A 19,137-nucleotide genomic window follows, 5' to 3' on the forward strand; every position below is an offset into this window, starting at 1 on the left:
GCGAGTAAGGAGCCAGTTTTATGTATGGGTGTTAAAAGTATGATCACTTATATTGATTGTATATGACAGTTATGTGGGTAATCTCATGTAGGAAATACGTTTTGCACATGTGCCATAGTGCCTGCTTCACTGTCTCGTTTTCCTTCCCCATGTACAAGGGTCCAAATAGGAAAGTTTCGAGTCTTTATAAAAGTGAACGGACCAAAACTTATTTATTTGGAATTTGTATCTAATATTCCTCAAAAGATAAATGATAGGCTGTCTAATCCGCATGAAGGGGCTTGCAGTGATCCATATGCGATCTACGGCAGACTTGACCCCACTTTATTCAAAGATACAACAAGAAGACAGAAGCAGCCAAATTTCAGGCTCGTCTAATCCCTGAATAAACTGAAAGAGCAAATGGAAAAGCTCTATGCTATCAGATTACATTGTTGATTGTTATAGAAATAAAAAGGTTTCAAATTGCTCCAAGTAATGTCGAAAGGAAAGCTTGAAAAAATCAGTTGTCTGCCAAAGAGAATTCTATTTACCACTCCCGCAGGCAGAGTGGAAGTTGGATCTATGGGTTTCAATCATATGCCACAAGTATGAGAGGACTCCAGAAAAAATCGAAACAAGATTGAATCCAACACTGTTAAAAAAAAAACTATAGGAAATCCATTGCAAACGCCTACGACTCTTCTCGGAATAATCTCTCTTTAAAGTTACAAATCAATCCAAAAGATGAAAATCCATAACCAAGCACTCTCCAATTGGAGCAGCAAACAATAGAAATCCACCATTACTACATAATACTTGAAATCGAACTGCAAACAGCCGAGAAGATTATGCATCAATTAACTTGGAAGCATAAAAAACAAGGATCAATTGTGTAAATTCATGGAATTTTATAAGATGACACATTGAATGCTTTAAAATCGGAAATAAATATTTGAGTCCTCTTCAGCTCAATAGCTTAATGTGAACGAAAGGGTATAACTCTCTCCGAATTTACAGAAACCTTATCAACATCAAAGTGCGGCTAAAAGAAGGAGGTGTTTCTCATCAACTTAACAGAGATTATTTCTGAGAATTAAAAAACCATCTGAAACCCTAAAACCACAAAAATACCATAATCGGAGACCATAAAGAGAGAGACGAAGAAGAAGAGGTACAACATTTACTATAGTCGAAACTGCGTCTCTTTATATCAATTGAACCATACAATAAAAGATCCAACGACACACATCGTTCCCGACACGCCCTTTCCCTGATTGACACAGGAGCAGTCTAACACAGACAAACCCTAAAAATAAGCATCATACATGGTGATGATAATTGTAAAGATGATGGTTCAATTAATGTCGGAGTCGTCGAAGTCGTCTTCGAAGTTGTTGAAGAAGTCGGCGTCGGCGAGCTTGTTGTCAATGGAGATGACGCCTTCGCCGAAGATCTCGAGCGGGTCCCCGTCGTCAACGTCCATCGCCACTGTCGACGGCTGGTCGTCCATTTCTGCGAAAAAGTCCATCGGCATCGGTCTCATCTCAATGGCGAGCTGCTCCTCTATCGGCCTGGTGGATTCGAGAAATTGCAAATTTGCAGTGCAAACTGCAAAGCAATGGACCATATAGATAGATATGAGGACTATTTATAAGACGCCGTCGTTTTTATTCGAAGAGTCATGAGGCGTGGCCTTTTTTCGAAGAGTGACGTGGATTAGATTTAGTTTGTAATAAAAATAATTTTATAATATCACATATTATATTAAATTATCTTAATTTATAAAAAGTATACAATATAAAATATGTAAGTGCCCCATATATGTTTTAAAATAAGTGAGTAAATATAAAATTTATATAAAAAAATTAATTTTTTAATAATAAATTTCATTCTCTTAGATAATTCATTATATTAATTTATATCTAACATTATTTATTTATAAATTTATTTTTTATATATTTCTTTAGAATTAAATAATTTCTCGAATACTCGTATTAAAAAGCAAGCAGAAACATTTTTGGAATATTAAAAATTCTATACAATTGTACCATCCTGGAAAAATTGGAATTTCATTTATCTTTGGAGGGGGAAGTTGTTTGGAAGGTGAAATTATGGACTTCTATCTTATAAAAGAGGATTCCTCAAATTATGCACAAGATCATATCACCTGATTATTAGGCTATAAATCTGGGCATTTCGTGTAACAGCTGGGAAAAATTAAGAGTCCAAGACAGCTAGGCTTAATATTAGCTTTCATTCCTAGAATAGATTTTGTATGCTTGTATATATTTCAATACAAACTTTTTGTAATTTGTGTGTGAAAAAAATTCCTTTCAAGAGCAATAAGAAATTTATTGTCAGTATCTTTTCAAACTTCATCATGGTATCAGGAGAGCCTTCCTCCCACGAGAACTCGATCCCAAACACTGAAAATACCCATAACCTGATCACCACTCCACCATCTCCAACAAAGGTCCCTCTTATTGCTCTCAATATCACTGCCCAGATAAACGAAAAACTCACACCCTCAACCTTTCCTCAATGGCGTGCTCAGTTTGAAGCTCTTCTCATTTGGTACAATCTATTAGAATACGTTACTGGTGATAAACCATGTCCATCCACTTCCATCCTTCAAAGAACCCACTGGATAAGACAAGATAAGCTTATCCTCGGTGTCATTTTGGCTTCAACGACCACCACCATAACACCATTCATCTCTATTGCCAAAACCTCCCAAGAAGCATGGCAAAAATTACATACCATGTATGCGAGCAAATCTCGCACTTGTGCAATGCAGCTTAAAGAGGAACTTACTTTGATAAAGTAGGGAAATCAGACGATTCAAGAATATCTACACACTGTTAAATCTCTTGCAGATGAAATTTCCCTCATTGATCATCCTATCTCTGAAGATGATCTCACTCTTTACATCCTAAATGGATTGGGCACTGACTTCCGCAAAATTGTAGCTCCGATTCACACACGGGAATGCCCACTCGCATTCGAGGAGTTACACGATCTTTTCGTCGGTCACGATGCCTATATGCGCCTACTTGAAGCCACTTCTCAACAGTTGGTCGACTCTGCCAACTATTCTAATCGAAGACCTGGTTCAAGTTTTTCTCTTGGAGGTCAAAATTCCAAGGGTTTCTCAAAGCCAAATGAATCTGGCCATAATCACGGCTCTCACCAGCAAAATCCTTCAACCCAGTATGGAAATAATGGTGGCCCACGTGACAACAAAAAAAACAAGCTCACTGGTCAGCGTCGTTACACACCAAAATACCAACTCTGTGATCAATTGGGTCACATTGCCAAACACTCTCCCCGTGTGCAACTCTCGGAAGCAACGGCAAATTGCACCTCAACATTCCCAGCTCAGGAGACAAAATGGCTTATTGACTCGACAGCATTCCACAACATAACTGGTGATTTGGCTAATTTATCAGTTCATTCCGAGTATGATGGCACTAAGGAGGTTGTAATCGGTAATGGTTCAGGTTTGCATGTCTCACATATTGGTTCATTGGTTCTTCACTCACCCACAAGCACCTTTCATTTAAATGATACTCTGTGTTCCTAACATAAAAAATTTAAAAAAAAAATCTCATTTCCATTCATCACTTTACAAATCAAAACCATGTTTTTGTTGAATTTTATCCTTCTTTTTTCCTTGTTAAGGATCAGACCACAGGGGCGATTCTACTCAAAGGTGCATGTGAAAATAGTGTTTACACTCTACCAGAGTCAATGGTGAAATCTTCTCCAAAAATGGTTGCAAATGTGCATGAACGGACTTCCGTTGATGGGTGGCACAAACGCCTTGGTCATCCGTCAAATAAAATTATTCATCATCTTGTCAAATCTTTTTCTCTTCCAATAATAAAATCACCAGTTTCTCAACTTTGTACTTCTTGTTCTGTCAATAAAGCACACAAACAACCATTTAGACCTACGAGTCTACAAAGTCATGCCCCACTTGACTTAATTTATACTGATGTTTGGGGCCCCTCCAATTCCATTGGAATTGACGGATCTTGCTATTACTTGATTTTGGTAGATCATTTCACAAAATACATTTGGTTATATCCTATGGAAACAAAATCTGGTGTTAGCACAATATTTCCTCAATTTAAACATCTTGTTGAAACCAAATTTCAATCAAAAATCAAAAGCATTTATTCGGATAATGGTGGAGAATTTATGGCTTCAAAAAAATATTTTTCAATCCACGGAATAAGCCATTATACCGCTGCCCCTCATACACCATAACAAAATGGTGTTTCTGAGTGTCGTCACCGTCACATAGTGGAAACAGGCCTCACTCTATTACACGATGCTTCCCTATCCTTGAAATATTGGCAAACACTTCCGCATCACCTCCAGGTAACGCCTTTGTTTCTCCTCTTTTAATTTCTAGAAATTCAAACGTTATTCCCTTATGCCCTAGTTTCTCTTCATCGCATAATAGTGAGGTATCCTCTTCAAATTCACATGTGCTTCCTGTCACACACGGTACCGATTTGCACATAGATCATGTCCCTCATCCCTGTGACCTCTCTGCACAACCAATTACCCAAACCCACTCCATGACCACTCGGTCAATGAACAACATCCATAAACCCAAACAATTGAATTCAACAACCAAACATCCCATTCCACATATCATTGAACCAAGCTGTGTGGGCCAAGCACCCTGTGAAACACACTGGAGAACAACAATGTCAAAAGAACTTACAGCTCTCATGTGCTATGGTACATGGGAACTAGTTTCCCCACCAAATAACTGTAAACCAGTGGGTTGCAAATGGGTATTCCGTGTAAAACGGAAAGCTGATGGCTCAATTGATCGTTTTGAAGCGAGACTTGTCGCTAAAAGTTATCATCAATGTCCTGGGTTGGATTACAAGAAAACCTTTAGTCCTGTTGTGAAACCTGCTACTATTAGAATATTTTGACAGTTGATGTAATGCAGGGATGGCCTTTGAGACAATTTGATGTCAACAATGCATTTTTGCATGGACAGTTGATTGAAACCGTATATATGGCTCAACCTCCGGGATTCAAAGTTGCCTCGAAACCTAATCATGTTTGCAGGTTAAACAAAGCCATCTATGGTCTCAAACAGGCTCCTAGAGCCTGGTACTCACTCAGCACTTAAAATGGCCATCATGAACCTTGGTTTTCAAAATTTGAAAGCGGACTCCTCTTTGTTCATTTATCATCGCAATTCTGTTTTGTGCTATTTATTAGTATATGTGGATGATCTAGTTATTACTGGCAGTGACATGAACTTTGTGTCTCATATCATTGAACAACTTGGAGTTCGGTTCTCTTTAAAGGACATGGGCCAACTTCATTTTTTCTTGGGAATGGAAGTCATTCCTACTAAATCAGGCCTCTTTCTCTCACAACACAAATATATTCGAGACCTTCTCTCTAAAACCAACATGACGGGTGCTAAAGAAGTTTCTACTCCACTGTCCACAAGCACAGCTCTAAAGTTGGTTGATGGGACAACATCTTTTGATAGTACTCAGTTTCGAAGTGTCATTGGAGGTCTCCAATATTTGTCTCTTACCCGTCCAGACATTTGTTTTTTAGTAAATAAACTCTCATAGTTTATGCATAAACCCACAGTAACTCATTGAGCAGCTGCATAGAGACTCCTCTGCTACTTGAAGCAAACAATCTTTCATGGCATCCATATCAAAAAACATTCTAGCTTTGATCTCACAACATATACCGATGCTGATTGGGCGAGAAACTTTGATAATCATACATCCACATCCGCATATATCAACTTTCTTAGATCAAGTCCCATATTTTGGAGTTCAAAAAAACAAAAAGCAGTAGCAAGATCGTCGACCGAAGCTAAATATAGATCCCTTGCAAATGCGGCTTCAGAAACTGTGTGGTTGTTATCATTATTCAATGAACTTGGTTTACCCATAAAAGCTTCACCAAAAGTGTTATGTGATAATCTGGGTGCAACTCATCTTAGTTTTAATCCAGTACAGCACTCTCGGATGAAACATATTCAGATTGATCTCCATTTTGTACGTGATATGGTTCAATGTGGCATACTTAATGTTCATCACGTCAATACTCAAGATCAGCTCGCAGATTTACTCACAAAGCCCTTGTCAAGAACTCGCACAGTTTTTCTCAAAAACAAGATTGGCTTAACCAATGGCAGCTCCATCTTGCGGGGGCGTATAAAAGAGGATTCTTCAAATCATGCACAAGATCATATCACCTGATTATTAGGCTGTAAATCTGGGCATTTCGTGTAACAGCTAGGAAAAATTAAGAGTCCAAGATTTGTAACAGCTAGGCTTAATTTTAGCTTGCATTCCTAGAATAGATTTTGTACACTTGTATATATTTCAATACAAACTTTTGTAATTTGTGTGTGAAAAAAATTATTTTCAAGAGCAATAAGAAATATACTGTCAGTATCTTTTCAAACATCATCATATCTTATGGTATTTTGGGTGGTAAGATATTAACAAAATGACACAAAAATAAAACCTAGCTAAAGGGGAAAAAAAAATATATATATATATATATATATATATATATATATATGCAAGTCCAAAACAAGTCGTTTTTGCCAACCATTCATGTAGTTTTTGTTTTTATAGGTACTTAAAAAAAAAAAAAAAAATCTACCATTTTAAAAATTCTTAAGAAAAATATGGTCATACCGTCCTAGAATGTAGATTCTTGAAAAAAGTTACAAAAATTTTTAAGGTTTAGAGATCTCATACAAATAATGATTTATATTATGAAATGCAGTAAAATTCTGATCTTTATGATTCCATCTATTCTAAACTTCTTAGATTTTAAACCACTTTTATCGAAATTTATATTTTACGGAGAAAGAAATATGGAATGAAAACTTAATTCGTTTGAAAGTTGAGATCATCTCAACTCATCGTTACAATTTTTTCAAATTCTAATATAAAATATAATAAACAATTCAACTTTTTTAAATCTCAAAATAATAATAATAATAAACAATAATATTCTAACAATATTTTATTATCTCAACTCAACTCACTTCAACATCCAAACCCATCCTTAAATGTTTTAAACTCAAAGTGCAGACAAATGTTTTTTCTAAAAGAAGTAGCAAAAATATTAACAAGAACTAAAAAAGCTACGAATAAAGCAAATCAGAAGGTAAAATTAAGAAATTGACTTTTTTTTAATTAGGTTGGTCTAAGCGGTGAAGACTTGATCTTGACTCTTGTTAATCTTTTGAAGTTCAAGATTTAACACTTTACTGATATAAATAATCTTTAGAACCATGTCTCGTGAAAAGTAAAAGATCAGAGTTTACTTTGTTTGGGTTGGTTCGAAAGGTCGGTTTCCAAATTAAAAAAATAAATAAAAAAAAAATGAGCTTCTGTGAATGAAATGTCAAACAACAATAATATTATATATAATCATAAAATATGTAAATATTATAAATAATATTAAAAGGAAGTTATTATAATAGTATATATTTTATATTTATTGTATAATTATTTTTAATTAATTATTCTTAACACTTATTTGAAGATGATACCACATCATATATATAAAATGAATACTTTTAATAATAATTTTTATATATATTTATTCAAATATTATATAATTTTTTTTAAAAAAATAAAATTTATTATTAAAATATTAATTTTTTTTTATATAAATTTTATATTTATTCATTTTTTTTGGAAACGAATATACGGTTTTGGAATTATCATTTTAAATAGTGGAAACTCCAAAGAAAATGGAAATCAAAGTTGAATGGAGGAGAAGAAAGTGAAGGACGTGGCGAAATGGAAGCCCACCTTCTCACACAGCAACCCTGCTCCCTCTTCACTCGCCCTCCATCTCCTCGTCGCAATCCCAAGCTACCCATTACCCCGAATCTTTCCTCGCATTCTAGCCGCTCCTGTTCTACCAGGTACCGCCCCTGGGACTCCAACTCCGAACCCGTTCGCTCTTCCTGGAGATCCGGCTTCCAGGACGGCGAAGACGAAGAGGATGACAAAGACCAAGCTTCTGAATTTGGCCTCGGAGGAAGCAGAAGGAAGAAGAATAGTAATAGGAAGAGGAGGTGGTGGACCGACGAGTATTCTTCGTCGCCGGAGATGGAGGAAGAGTCTGGTGGGATCTTCGAGGAAGCCATTGACAGCCTCTGGATTTTAAAGGTAAAATTGTTCTAGTAGATTTTTCTTTTAAAAAATAAAAATAAAGGATAAGCTGATTCTTGCTTTTTGTTATTTTGAGAGAATGAATGGTTGAATTTCCCGTGAGCTTTCATTTTTGCGTTTTGTTTTGTTTTATCCTTTTCTATGTATGTAGTAAATAGCTTCTCCTTCATTCTCTCAATGCATAAATACCCTTTTCGGGGCTGAAAACATATATTTTTATGTGAAATGTAAATCACAGACATTTATGAAGTTACTAGTGCAGTTGATATATCCCTATAACAAGATTGGGCTGCTGAAATGCGCTAGATATAGATATAGATATATGTGTCTGTATATATGTTTGTTAAAATTCGTGTGTTCGATGTCTCCTGCAATTATTCTATGTTAGTCAATACCGCTCACAATTTGTTTAAGTAGAACATGTTTTCTACATATAGCTTTGTTTGTTTTCACAGATGAAATAAGATGAGATGAGTTGAAATAAAAGTATAAAGTTTAATAAAATATTGTTGGAATATATTTTTTTAATATTATTTTTATTTTGAGATTTGAAAAAATTGAATTGTTTATTTTATTTTGTATGAGAATTTGGAAAAGTTGTAATAATTAGATGATATGAGATAAGTTGAGATGAGTTGTGAAAACAAACGAGCTGTACAAATTGGCAGAAGGAATTTGGCAACTCTTCCAATGAAGTGAAGATTTACTGAACAATGTGATATGATTATTAGGTATTATATAGTTAACTAGTTATTCAAATGTTTTTGTGGATTCATGAACAGTTTTTATTGATTCTGTTGAAAAGCCCTGCATTTTTTTCACCAACACGAGAGATTATCTGAAATGGTCGAGATATAGGTTGTGTTTTGCATTAATGGTGGCATTGCTTGCCTTTGATAACACTGGCTTAGGAACACCTCAATGTCAAAAATATTAGTTGGAAATGTCCAATTCAGACGTGCACCCTACAATGGTATTTTCTGAAAAATAATTTTTGTGAGACAGTAGTCTTTAGCAGTTCGTTTCTGCTTCAGAATTGACTTTTTTCAAGGTCTGAAACCTCCAAATACATTTGCTTTTTTGTCAGCACAGGTATTCAGATCCTATGGTTGGGCTCTCCCCTTCATTATTGTGTCTTGGCTGCTAGCTACAGGCCCAAAAGCTTTTCTTATGGCATTAGCACTTCCCGTTGGCCAGTCAGCTCTGTCTCTGGTGTTTGAAAAGTTGTGGGGAAAAACACGAAACAGGCCGAAACGCAAGTCCAGGATGAGGAGGAAACCACCTGCGAGCACTGCAAGTAATGTTGAAAGGGAGGCAGAAGATCAAGATGAAAGCCAGGAAACCAGACAGGGGAAGGTGGGATATCAGTCATGGGTCACTGGCAATAAAGGTCCAGTCTATGATGCTGGCCGAGAGGCACCAAAGTTTGGTGGTTGGGATGATCTAGATAGATCTCGATTCACACGAAGAGCTTCTCAAGCAACTTCTGGGTCACGGAATACACCAACCGGGAAGGGAAAAATGAGTCGCAGAGAGAGAAAAAGTGACACACCTCTGCTATTGAGATTGCTGATTGCTGTTTTTCCATTTTTAGGTTCTTGGACTAAGATGCTATAGTGAGTACTGATTCCCTACCAAGGAAGCTCAAACTTGGAGCGTGGATTTGAATGGTCTTGCCCTTCTTACTTGACCAAATCTGCTTCCAAGTTGAATCAGTTAAGTCAAGGTGGAGGACGCAAAATCAGGCATGCTTGAGATCTTAATGATGGTTTATAACATGCTCTACCCAATTTCTTTGTTCCTCTGAAATGAAGAGGCTTTCCCAGATTGAGGATTTTGATATGTTTGCTTCATTTCCAATGTCATTGTGTATAGTCCAAAATCGACAGTAGAATAAAGGATTAGAGCTGCTGCTTAGAAGCACTTGATATATTGTGAGGGCTTTTTTACTCTCTGTGTCTCTCTCGGGTACATCCAGCGTGATTAGAAATTTCCTTCAATAGAGAGAAAGTTCCTTTTACAGCATACAATCTCAGCAACTTCATGTTCTCCTGCAATGCCCCATCGGAACACGTCTTTCACCTTTTATTTTCGTTCTTCTTTTTTTTTTTTTTTTAATATTTTATTGGTGCAGAAGCTATTTGTAATAGGACTATGCAACAAATACACCGTTTAAATAATGAGTGGCTACTCCCACCCGGTACTTGAAGATTGTTTTTTTCTTTTTTCTTTCTATTTCCTTCAATCATTATTTTTTAAACTCCTTTAAACATTTTTAAAAATTAAAAAAAAAATCAGAAAATCATTAAAAAACATTTCTTTAATCATTAAGTAAAAAAAATATTAAAAAAATTTGATACAAAATATGTGTACTATCATTTCTCTTAAATATTTGCTTATGTATATTATGTTAGGTTTATATTAGCTGCCTTGGACTGCAACTTTACTCGAGGCAATTCAGACTCCATCACCATACCTTCTCCTTTAAAATCCGCCCAAAAAATAAAAATTGAAGTTCAATCACGTACTTGTAGCATCATGCCAAGAATGAGCTTGCGTTATGGGACAATCATTAGGTATGAATATGTTATATAACTGTGACTCGACTGGTGAAATAGTATCTCTCCAAAAATATATGTTTTTTTTTCTTTACTGCTACATAAAGAAAATATTTTACTGCAAATGAACAAGATAATGAGAAATTGTCCATATGTAAAATCATAATTATTGATACGGACTTTTTTTCACATAAAAATGGAATCTTTTGTTACGATCGAAGCAAAAACAATTTGCTTGGAGTGACCGATTCCATAAAACTGAAAAGAGAGGCATGTGAGTTTCTAGAGGTAAGTAGTGATGGGAATAGACATTCTCATTGGACATTGTTTTCCTTTGATGGCTGACATAAAGATGACTCAAATCAAAGAATGATTTTCCCTTGTTATTTTTTCTTTTTTACTCTTTTTTTTGCATCTCCTGTTCAAAGCGGATGTTTCAATGTGAATTTACACTTGATAACTGAATGAACCCCCAAAAAACCATGTTAAGACTACATTTCAAATTCAAAAGAATATCTGTTTTTTTCTTGAAGCAATGTTAATATCCACAAGTTTCTGTCATCTCGCAAATAGCTGGGTTCTGTTAACATAGCAAGCAGTTGCAGGGTCCTGGAGGCAGCTACAAAAACCCTCCTCATCCTTGGGAAATGATGTGGGTAAAGGATGGTCAGGAATTACGCCAACCTGTATAGAGACAAGGTGAAGGAACAGTAGACATGATACATAACACACACACACATATGAGAGAGAGAGAGAGTGAGAGAGACCTTATCAATATCCGTGTGAGCAGGTGTCTCATAACGAGCAACTGTAACAGCCAAGCCAGACCCATCAGATAGCTGGAAAACCGACTGGATCTTGCTGCAGATCGAGACAGACAGCTCATGTCAGGAATGTATATTCTAGCTCACGAATTATGTCTCAAGTAAAAACCATTACCCTTTCCCATATGTGGGTTCTCCAAACAACACAGCTCGTTTATTGTCTTTCAATGCACCAGCTAAAATTTCGCTTGCACTGGCAGTTCCTTTGTTCACCTAATGGAAGCTCAATAATGGGCATTGTCAGCAATTTTTCATACTTGCATCCTTAAAAGATGAAGTTCCACTCCACATGCCCACACGCACAAACAGTAACAAGGGACAATGGGCAAGGACTAGAACAAATCCAGATATTAACTCCAGTCATGAAAACGTATAACTAAACTTTTTTTAACTAGCATGTTATGGAAACCAATTGTTGGATGGGTTCGATCTCGATAAGACACAATACACTGGAAGTTTAAACAAAAAAAACCAAAACAAAAGAATGATGAATAATTCAACTGTACATGGATATTGAGACAAACAGCCCAAATGTGCAATAGTCGGTACCATGACTGTAATTCCACAAATATAATGGTATATGCAGGCATTTGTCCATATATCCCTCTGATATGTGGGATTATCATGACATAAGTTTATTGCAGAAGCCAGAATATACGAAAGTATACCAGCACAGCTAGGGGCTCCGATGCTGCTATTGCACTGCTTCCGTCTGTGTCATATATGTCTCGAACACCGCGACTATCACAAATATACACAATCACACCTTTGTCCAACCTGAATGGTAGTGGCTAATATGAGAACTTGTACTGCATAAATTAGATCAGATAACATGAAGCAATAGCTTTATTTACCAAGGACTAAGCACCAGATAGCAGAAAGGTGCTCCTAAAGATTTAATTGCAGTACAGTAATCCCTCGAAGTTTGAATCCCAGAAATAAAGCATGCTATAAACTCGTATTGATGCACTGACTATTTGCAAGAAGTCTTATCTTTTGGCCAAAAGAGAAAAATAAACATGCAACTAGTTACCGTGATTGCAGATCAACAATAACCAATAAGAACTAGATACCGGGCCTACTACAGTGTGACAAAAGTATTCCAGTAAATTCACAAGCTTAAGATCGAATAGGAAGAACCAATGTAAAATATCGTTAAGAACTTAAGAGATACCATTGATATGATGAAACTACAGATTCTGGTATCAAGACAAAAATTGGAAAGCTACAAGATATTCGATAGAATTACCAAATTCAATTAAAATATGTAGAGAAGACAAATCTAGAACTAGCATTATCTTCTTCAAATCAACTAATTATTGGATTATATTAGGGTGCTGAATTTAATCACCTGTAACTAACCTATGGTTATGTGGGACCATTGTGGATTCCCTATGGAAACCATACATGTAGATGTCTGTGAAATGCAGTGTTGAGGAGACGATGCACGTCTTTGAGTGTATAAATTACAAGTCAACTATTAATGTGAATACATGTGCTTGTCCAAATGAGATGCCGTGTACAGCGCTTGAGACATTACTATGAGAACATAACTTCCCAAAGCAGTAAAATCTATGCATCATGACTATTATAAGGTGAAAACATTAGCCTTGTTTACCACAAAAAGGTGTAACAGAAAACTCAAATAAAATGAAATACATTAACTATAAGCCAAGACTCAATTAACTGTGCAGCCAAAGTTTTCGTCATTCTTGTACCCATCAGCAAAATAATGCCAATTGACTGGTATATGGCACCCGGATAGCTAAATAGAACTAACGCAATATAAATGGAAATTGTTTGCCATTAAACATCCAGTGTAGCTTACCAAATCTTGGCAATCTCAATTCCTTCAGGGAAAAGACCACCACTGCACCAAATTTAAGCTTTAAGAAAACCTGCTGAAGGGTGAAGCCAAAATTGGAGCATGTTGAAAGCTAATCACCTATTATCTCGAAGGTCCAACACAAAGGCGTTAACACTATTACTCCTTAAAGAATCAATTGCTTCCTTGACAGCACCTACAAGGCATGCAAGCTTTCAGGATAAATTGCAGAAAATTATACGTGAAATCCAGAAAGACAATTGAGGACATTACATGTCGAACAGGAAAATGAAGACAAAACGAAATAAATAAAAAGCATAGCCCCATTAAATAAAGAAAAAGATGGAAGAATGTAAAACCATGATCTTTGGATAGTAACTCCCCCCCCCAAAAAAAAAAAATTTACAAGGATTTTAATGAAAACAAAAATCATAGCTCCTGTACACAGGACATACAAAAGGGACCTACATAGGGCTCTCTCTCATTAAAACTATTATCTTGACCAGTGATTTGACAGAAAACTGAATCCTAGCTTGAGAACAATTTCCAAACAAATATTTTGTAGCCACCCAAAAATGACACAAAACCAAGAAAAATTTTCCCAGGAAAAACAGATATTGATAACATGAGTGTGTAAATGAGAATTTAAGAAACAGCTCTTATGCATGAAGATATTTGTTCCAACTTCTCTGTAATAAGTGACTGAAGTTCAACTTTGAATAATAACAACTACTTTTACTTACCAGATGCATTTTGGTTGAATGATGTTAGTTTGATATAACCAATTCTAGGGGAGTCATTCCCTGAACCGGGCAGTTTGCATAGCCTTGACTTCACTGGATTAAGTGAAACTCTCTCTCGCCTGGAAGGTAGTAGTTTTTTTTATAAGTAAGAGATAAATTTTATTGATATGAATGAAATAGGCAAAGCCCGTGTACACAGGAAGTATACAAGAGAACACCTAAATACATTCTAAGAGCCATAAATTAAAACCAGAAAGTCATGGACATTGTTTCCATTAAGCACAATAGCTGAAAACCAAAGCAATAAGGTGTGTAGGAAAAAGTTCTGAAGCTCTGCTGTTGTACATTGATGGATTCATAAATCATTTGTTTGTAAAATTTGGAAAAAAAAAACCTTAAAAATGTACGTAGAAAAATGCAGATTTTGTTCAACTCAAATGACAACTAAGCTCACTAGGTGGCCAAGGAGCAGGGAGGGTTTGGTTAAAACTTGGGTTTGATTCCAAAAGCTCTTGCCAGGCCAACAAAATGACAACTCAGACCAACAGCATTTATGAGAATGGAAGGATGCTATAGATATCCATTTCAAGTGAATCAGCTTAATGCAGTAAAGACGATATATTATACGTCTTTAAAAATCTTCTGGGATATGCAAAGTTAGAATTGTAAAAAGGTCTAACATAATCAATGAATCACAACTTTACAGAAAGGGGGGGGGGGGAACTTACGTCAAAGCCATGTGCTTTATTTCGGGTCCACTACGAATGGTCAGTTCCACCAAACTTCCTTCAGGTCCCCTGCAATTTATTTTAAATGTTTAGCAAACCAAAGAATAAATGAAATTTCAGTAATTGGTGAATCCTATAATCGATGAGAACTTTAGAACCAAAAAGGATAACAGGAATCACAAAGGCAGAAACTAATTCTATATATGTTATTTTAAGTAATCCTAATATCCAAAGTAGCAGATATGTTGAAGGATTTTAAAATACTTTGAACTTGAACAGTTACCTGATAGGAATTATCAGCCACTATGCATCTAACTAAATAGTAATAGCAGTATGCTTTAAAGTAAAAAATAGGTTGATAATAATTATAGTAATCCAAGCACCTTATGGCCATTTATCAACACTTCCATAGTGGGCACCATGGCATAAAAGTTAGGCCATCTTTTAAACTGCCACCTGGTACATGTCAATTCACAAACCACAAGAAGGAGAAGCAAACAAACTGAAGACATACGAAAACATCTTACAATAGTGTATTGTTTTCTCTTTTTGCACATGGCAGTATGTGATAACCAAAGAATGGGATTTCAGATAATAAGTTGCAGTACCATGGAATTGCATTCCAGCATATGTTATTTATCCAAAAAGGAAAGACAGATTTTACAGGTTTAGAGGCTGGGAGTGTAAGAAACTCACTGCAACCGCTCTGCAGCATCATATATGCCCATGGTTTCTGTACTTGTATCATCAATTGCCAGAATCAAGTCTCCAGCCAAAACACCAGCCCTATTTGCAGGACCTCCTGGAGCAGCTGAAATAACAACAAGCCCAGCAGCTGATCCATCAAATTGAGTAGGATAGCCGATCGACAGCCCAACACCTGTAAGAGCACCTTGAGTTCCAGACTGCCTTCAAAGAAGATATCACATATTTCAGGGAGAATCAGAATATGTACCTAAAACCCACTGAAGTAGACTATCCTATATCTAAATTTTGTATATAAGAGTTTGCGTCATTCAGGCCAAAAATGCAATATCCCAAGATCGCATGAAGAAAAAAGCATCATACCCGCAAACTCTTGAACTTTTCAGGCTCCAGAAACCGGGTAAAAGGATCATCCAGTGTGGCAAGCATCTTCCTTATTGCCATATCTGAATGTAAATACGCCACTAGGATTTTGAGAGACGGTACATCAAGAATACAGAAATTACATTCTTTTAGCTAATGTCAATTAAATGATAGAACATGATTAGACGGTACCCAGACTGAAATGTGTGCCCAGATATGGTTTGTGACAAAACTGTCAACCTCATCGCAAACATGTATATGATATCAATCACATCTTTTCAAGAGAATTATGTCTTTTCTCCATTTAACACAATCATATACTGCAAGTAGAACTAAAAATTGAATTCAGCATTCACAATGCCTAAAGGTAAGGCTAAAGGTAAGGCATACAAAAGGCAAAATTGCTGTTTGTTCTACTTTCCTTTCTGGGATCAAGTAACCTGGTAAAGTAGTTGGAGGATATGAATTTTCAAGGCCAAACTTCAGGCCACGGTGAGATCTCTCATCATGAATGCATCAGGAGACTGAAAATATCACTACATACATTTAATAGATATAGAAGTTATTTGGGCTATGCCTATTCTTATTAATATAATCTTTTACTTATAAAAAAAATAGATATAGAAGTTACAGGATCAATGTTAATCACAAAAGATAGTGATGCCATCAAATTCAAATAGAGACCAGGCCCTTTCCAACAACATATTTCTTTTATATGTCAAGACTATATGTATGTTAGCACAACAAAGAGAATTCACTGCATGTCTATTACGGATTACCTAAGTTATTGACAACTTAATAATAATTAACAACCATCTAGATTATTGAATTGGTGTAATGGTAGCTCATCTGATCAGATAAGCCCCTAGACTCACATTTACTCCAAAAGCTAAACTTAAACGCAATGATTGGCTAAGTAGTTGAGTAACTTATAAATAACAAACCATATTTATCCATAAACAAAAAAGCTCCCAATTTTGAAATGCTTGCGTTTTGGGCAAATGAAATCAATGAGCTTTGGCAATATTGTAATAGGAACCAGAGAATAGTGTATTTGAAGTGGGAGCAACCAACAGAAGTCCTGAGCAAATAGCTTTTATGGCTAAGCCTGTACACCAACCAGCGGAAAGGCAATAAAAGTATTTTTTTAACACTGATTTATCCTTGTGGAACTACTGCTGACCCAAGTTACCACGTAATACTAGGCTTTTATTAGTCAGCTGTCATGCCTTTCTCACATGTAATACTTGCATGATCAACTTATCCAAATATTAACCAGGAAAACCCAGTCGAAATTTATTTCGCAAAATACACATAAGTGAATTTCACGATGGCTCCAAGAAACATTCTAAGACTAGTTTACTATGAAAAATGCGGCAAACCACCACAACTAAATTACTATAAGATTGCTATCCATACATGTCTGTTCTCGTGTATTCATGGGTTCATTGCGGAGTGCATCTTCTCTATACCGAAACCAACTTTGTCCATTAAAGGACTTGTCAACATATGCACGGTCAATTGTTCTCCATGCCTCCAAGAAAAGGAGATTCTCTTCAGTGAGGGCCCCTGCACGGTGAAAATAAGTATTATGATGAAATATAAAGTAACAGACTGAATCCTTGAATATTTTGTAAACTACCAGTAAAAAAATATGTAACAAGAGATCAAACTTACAGGATGGACTCTTGTTTACAGATACAGAAACTGACATGACCAGCATCACTCCAATGACTAAAGGAACAAAAAGAACAGAAGATTGCTGTCTAATTTTTTCTGAAAAGTTCATCACTTTATGAACACTGCCAGCGTATTTCTTCAATTTGAGAAGGCATCCATCACTTACGGAAAACAGAGCACACTTTGAAGATAAACTTTTGTTGAGCCTCCATATTGACTGAAGAATGAAATTATGTTTAGAGGCTCCATCAGTATTTCCACAATATCTTGGTATGTTACCGGTATTTGTCCTTCTAAACATTATGGGACTCTGCAAACGAGCTTCTGCATTCCTTGTGGGAAAATATTTCCATGGAAGCACCTGGAAAGAGCCCAACTGGATGTAATGTATAATGGCTTCTTTGCTAAAATTAAAAAAGTTTGATTGCACGCATTTGTGCAGAGCAGAGTTTCTGAGACCTTTTACCAACTTATATTATAAGGCAATTAGAAGATGCAACCACCTGCCTGAATGGATTTACTTAATCCAAAAACAAAAAATGCATAAAGTACTATACTTTACATTAGTTCCTGGGGGTGTGTATACAAGGAAGAAGAAGAAATTGATTAGGCCAATCCACCTGCAGTGTTGGTCGAAATGCATTCCACTCTTAAACATTGACACATGCTTGTTTCTTAACATTTTTTTTATAATTATCAGTAGTTTACACACGTGCACAATGGGCCCTGAACTCAAAAACTCAGTCCCCACCCCTTTTTATGCGGGGAAGATTTGCCTTTCAAGGTTGAGATCATTGTCATCAAAAGCCCGAATCTTCGCGAAAAACAGTAGCCAGTACCAAAATTGGCCTAACGGTCATCAATAAAACTGTAGTTTCATGCTAGTTGTACCCCCTTCTCCAGGCTTTAAGCTATAGCTAGTGACACCAGATAATGGAGAGGACCATTCTTTATAATGGAGGCTTGCTGATAATGTACCCACATTCAAGAGAAATAGACATTTGGATCAGACTTACACAACCAACTGTTCGGACTTTAAGAACATTCATTCGGAAACTCACAGCGTTTGGATTGTTCTTAATAAACTGTACGATAGGAAGTTTCAAAATTCTTTAGATTTAATCAAATTGGGCCTAATTCAAGCTGAAACCAACTTCAACTAAGCCAGGCTTGAAATTCATAAGACTCAGCCCATAAACAAAGGCAAAGGTTGCGTACACGATACATTAGCACTACCCTACCCACATAGAAACGTACGTCTCCAAAATCCTAGCAACAAAATAAAGCAATGAAGTCCGTTCTTCTTGCCTCCATTTCCACAGTGAAACTAAGATCGAGGAATAGTGGTAGGGAGTACCTGAAGAATGGTGGCCTTGGCGGTGCAAATATTTATCTGGTAGGAAGGACGAGGGGATAAAGAAGCAGCGGAAGAGGTAGCGAGGACCTCCATCGATAGGCGGCCTCGGAGAGCCCCAGGACGAACCAGAGCTGCTCGTTCTTGTGTTTTAAGGTTCCTTATCGG

At 36.3% G+C, this 19,137-nt stretch overlaps 3 protein-coding genes across 3 annotated transcripts; 1 reads left to right on the plus strand and 2 right to left on the minus strand.

Annotated features, from left to right (window-relative positions):
- Positions 1 to 1,088: 1,088 nt before the first annotated feature.
- LOC109004102 (small acidic protein 1) lies at positions 1,089 to 1,601 on the minus strand. The gene has a single exon (XM_018982524.2). It carries the CDS (start codon positions 1,523 to 1,525, stop codon positions 1,337 to 1,339), a length of 189 nt encoding a protein of 62 aa, XP_018838069.2. The 5' UTR covers positions 1,526 to 1,601; the 3' UTR covers positions 1,089 to 1,336.
- A 6,168-nt stretch (positions 1,602 to 7,769) lies between these two features.
- LOC109004103 lies at positions 7,770 to 10,189 on the plus strand. Its single transcript, XM_018982525.2, has 2 exons — positions 7,770 to 8,186; positions 9,282 to 10,189. Exons 1-2 carry the CDS (start codon positions 7,812 to 7,814, stop codon positions 9,804 to 9,806), a joined length of 900 nt encoding a protein of 299 aa, XP_018838070.1. The 5' UTR covers positions 7,770 to 7,811; the 3' UTR covers positions 9,807 to 10,189.
- Positions 10,190 to 11,100: 911 nt separating this feature from the next.
- LOC109004104 (carboxyl-terminal-processing peptidase 2, chloroplastic-like) lies at positions 11,101 to 19,137 on the minus strand. Its single transcript, XM_018982527.2, has 13 exons — positions 18,973 to 19,137; positions 17,613 to 17,976; positions 17,355 to 17,504; positions 15,936 to 16,018; positions 15,564 to 15,772; positions 14,868 to 14,936; positions 14,140 to 14,258; positions 13,517 to 13,592; positions 13,400 to 13,441; positions 12,240 to 12,348; positions 11,687 to 11,784; positions 11,515 to 11,608; positions 11,101 to 11,431 (listed from the first exon to the last, which is right to left on the minus strand). Exons 1-13 carry the CDS (start codon positions 19,063 to 19,065, stop codon positions 11,306 to 11,308), a joined length of 1,632 nt encoding a protein of 543 aa, XP_018838072.1. The 5' UTR covers positions 19,066 to 19,137; the 3' UTR covers positions 11,101 to 11,305.

Source organism: Juglans regia, chromosome 7 (assembly GCF_001411555.2).
Source record: "Juglans regia cultivar Chandler chromosome 7, Walnut 2.0, whole genome shotgun sequence".
NCBI classification, from domain to species: Eukaryota; Viridiplantae; Streptophyta; class Magnoliopsida; order Fagales; family Juglandaceae; genus Juglans; species Juglans regia.

Excerpts from the sequence above, each read along its gene's own strand:
- LOC109004102 (XM_018982524.2), bottom strand. The coding sequence starts at position 1,525 with ATGAGACCGATGCCGATGGACTTTTTCGCAGAAATGGACGACCAGCCG.
- LOC109004103 (XM_018982525.2), top strand. The coding sequence starts at position 7,812 with ATGGAAGCCCACCTTCTCACACAGCAACCCTGCTCCCTCTTCACTCGC. Across the intron at positions 8,187-9,281 it reads ACAGCCTCTGGATTTTAAAG|GTATTCAGATCCTATGGTTG; the intron begins GTAAAATTGTTC and ends TTGTCAGCACAG.
- LOC109004104 (XM_018982527.2), bottom strand. The coding sequence starts at position 19,065 with ATGGAGGTCCTCGCTACCTCTTCCGCTGCTTCTTTATCCCCTCGTCCT. Across the intron at positions 16,019-17,354 it reads GAATACACGAGAACAGACAT|ATATGGCAATAAGGAAGATG; the intron begins GTATGGATAGCA and ends ATTTACATTCAG. Across the intron at positions 14,259-14,867 it reads ATAAAGCACATGGCTTTGAC|GCGAGAGAGAGTTTCACTTA; the intron begins GTAAGTTCCCCC and ends ACTACCTTCCAG.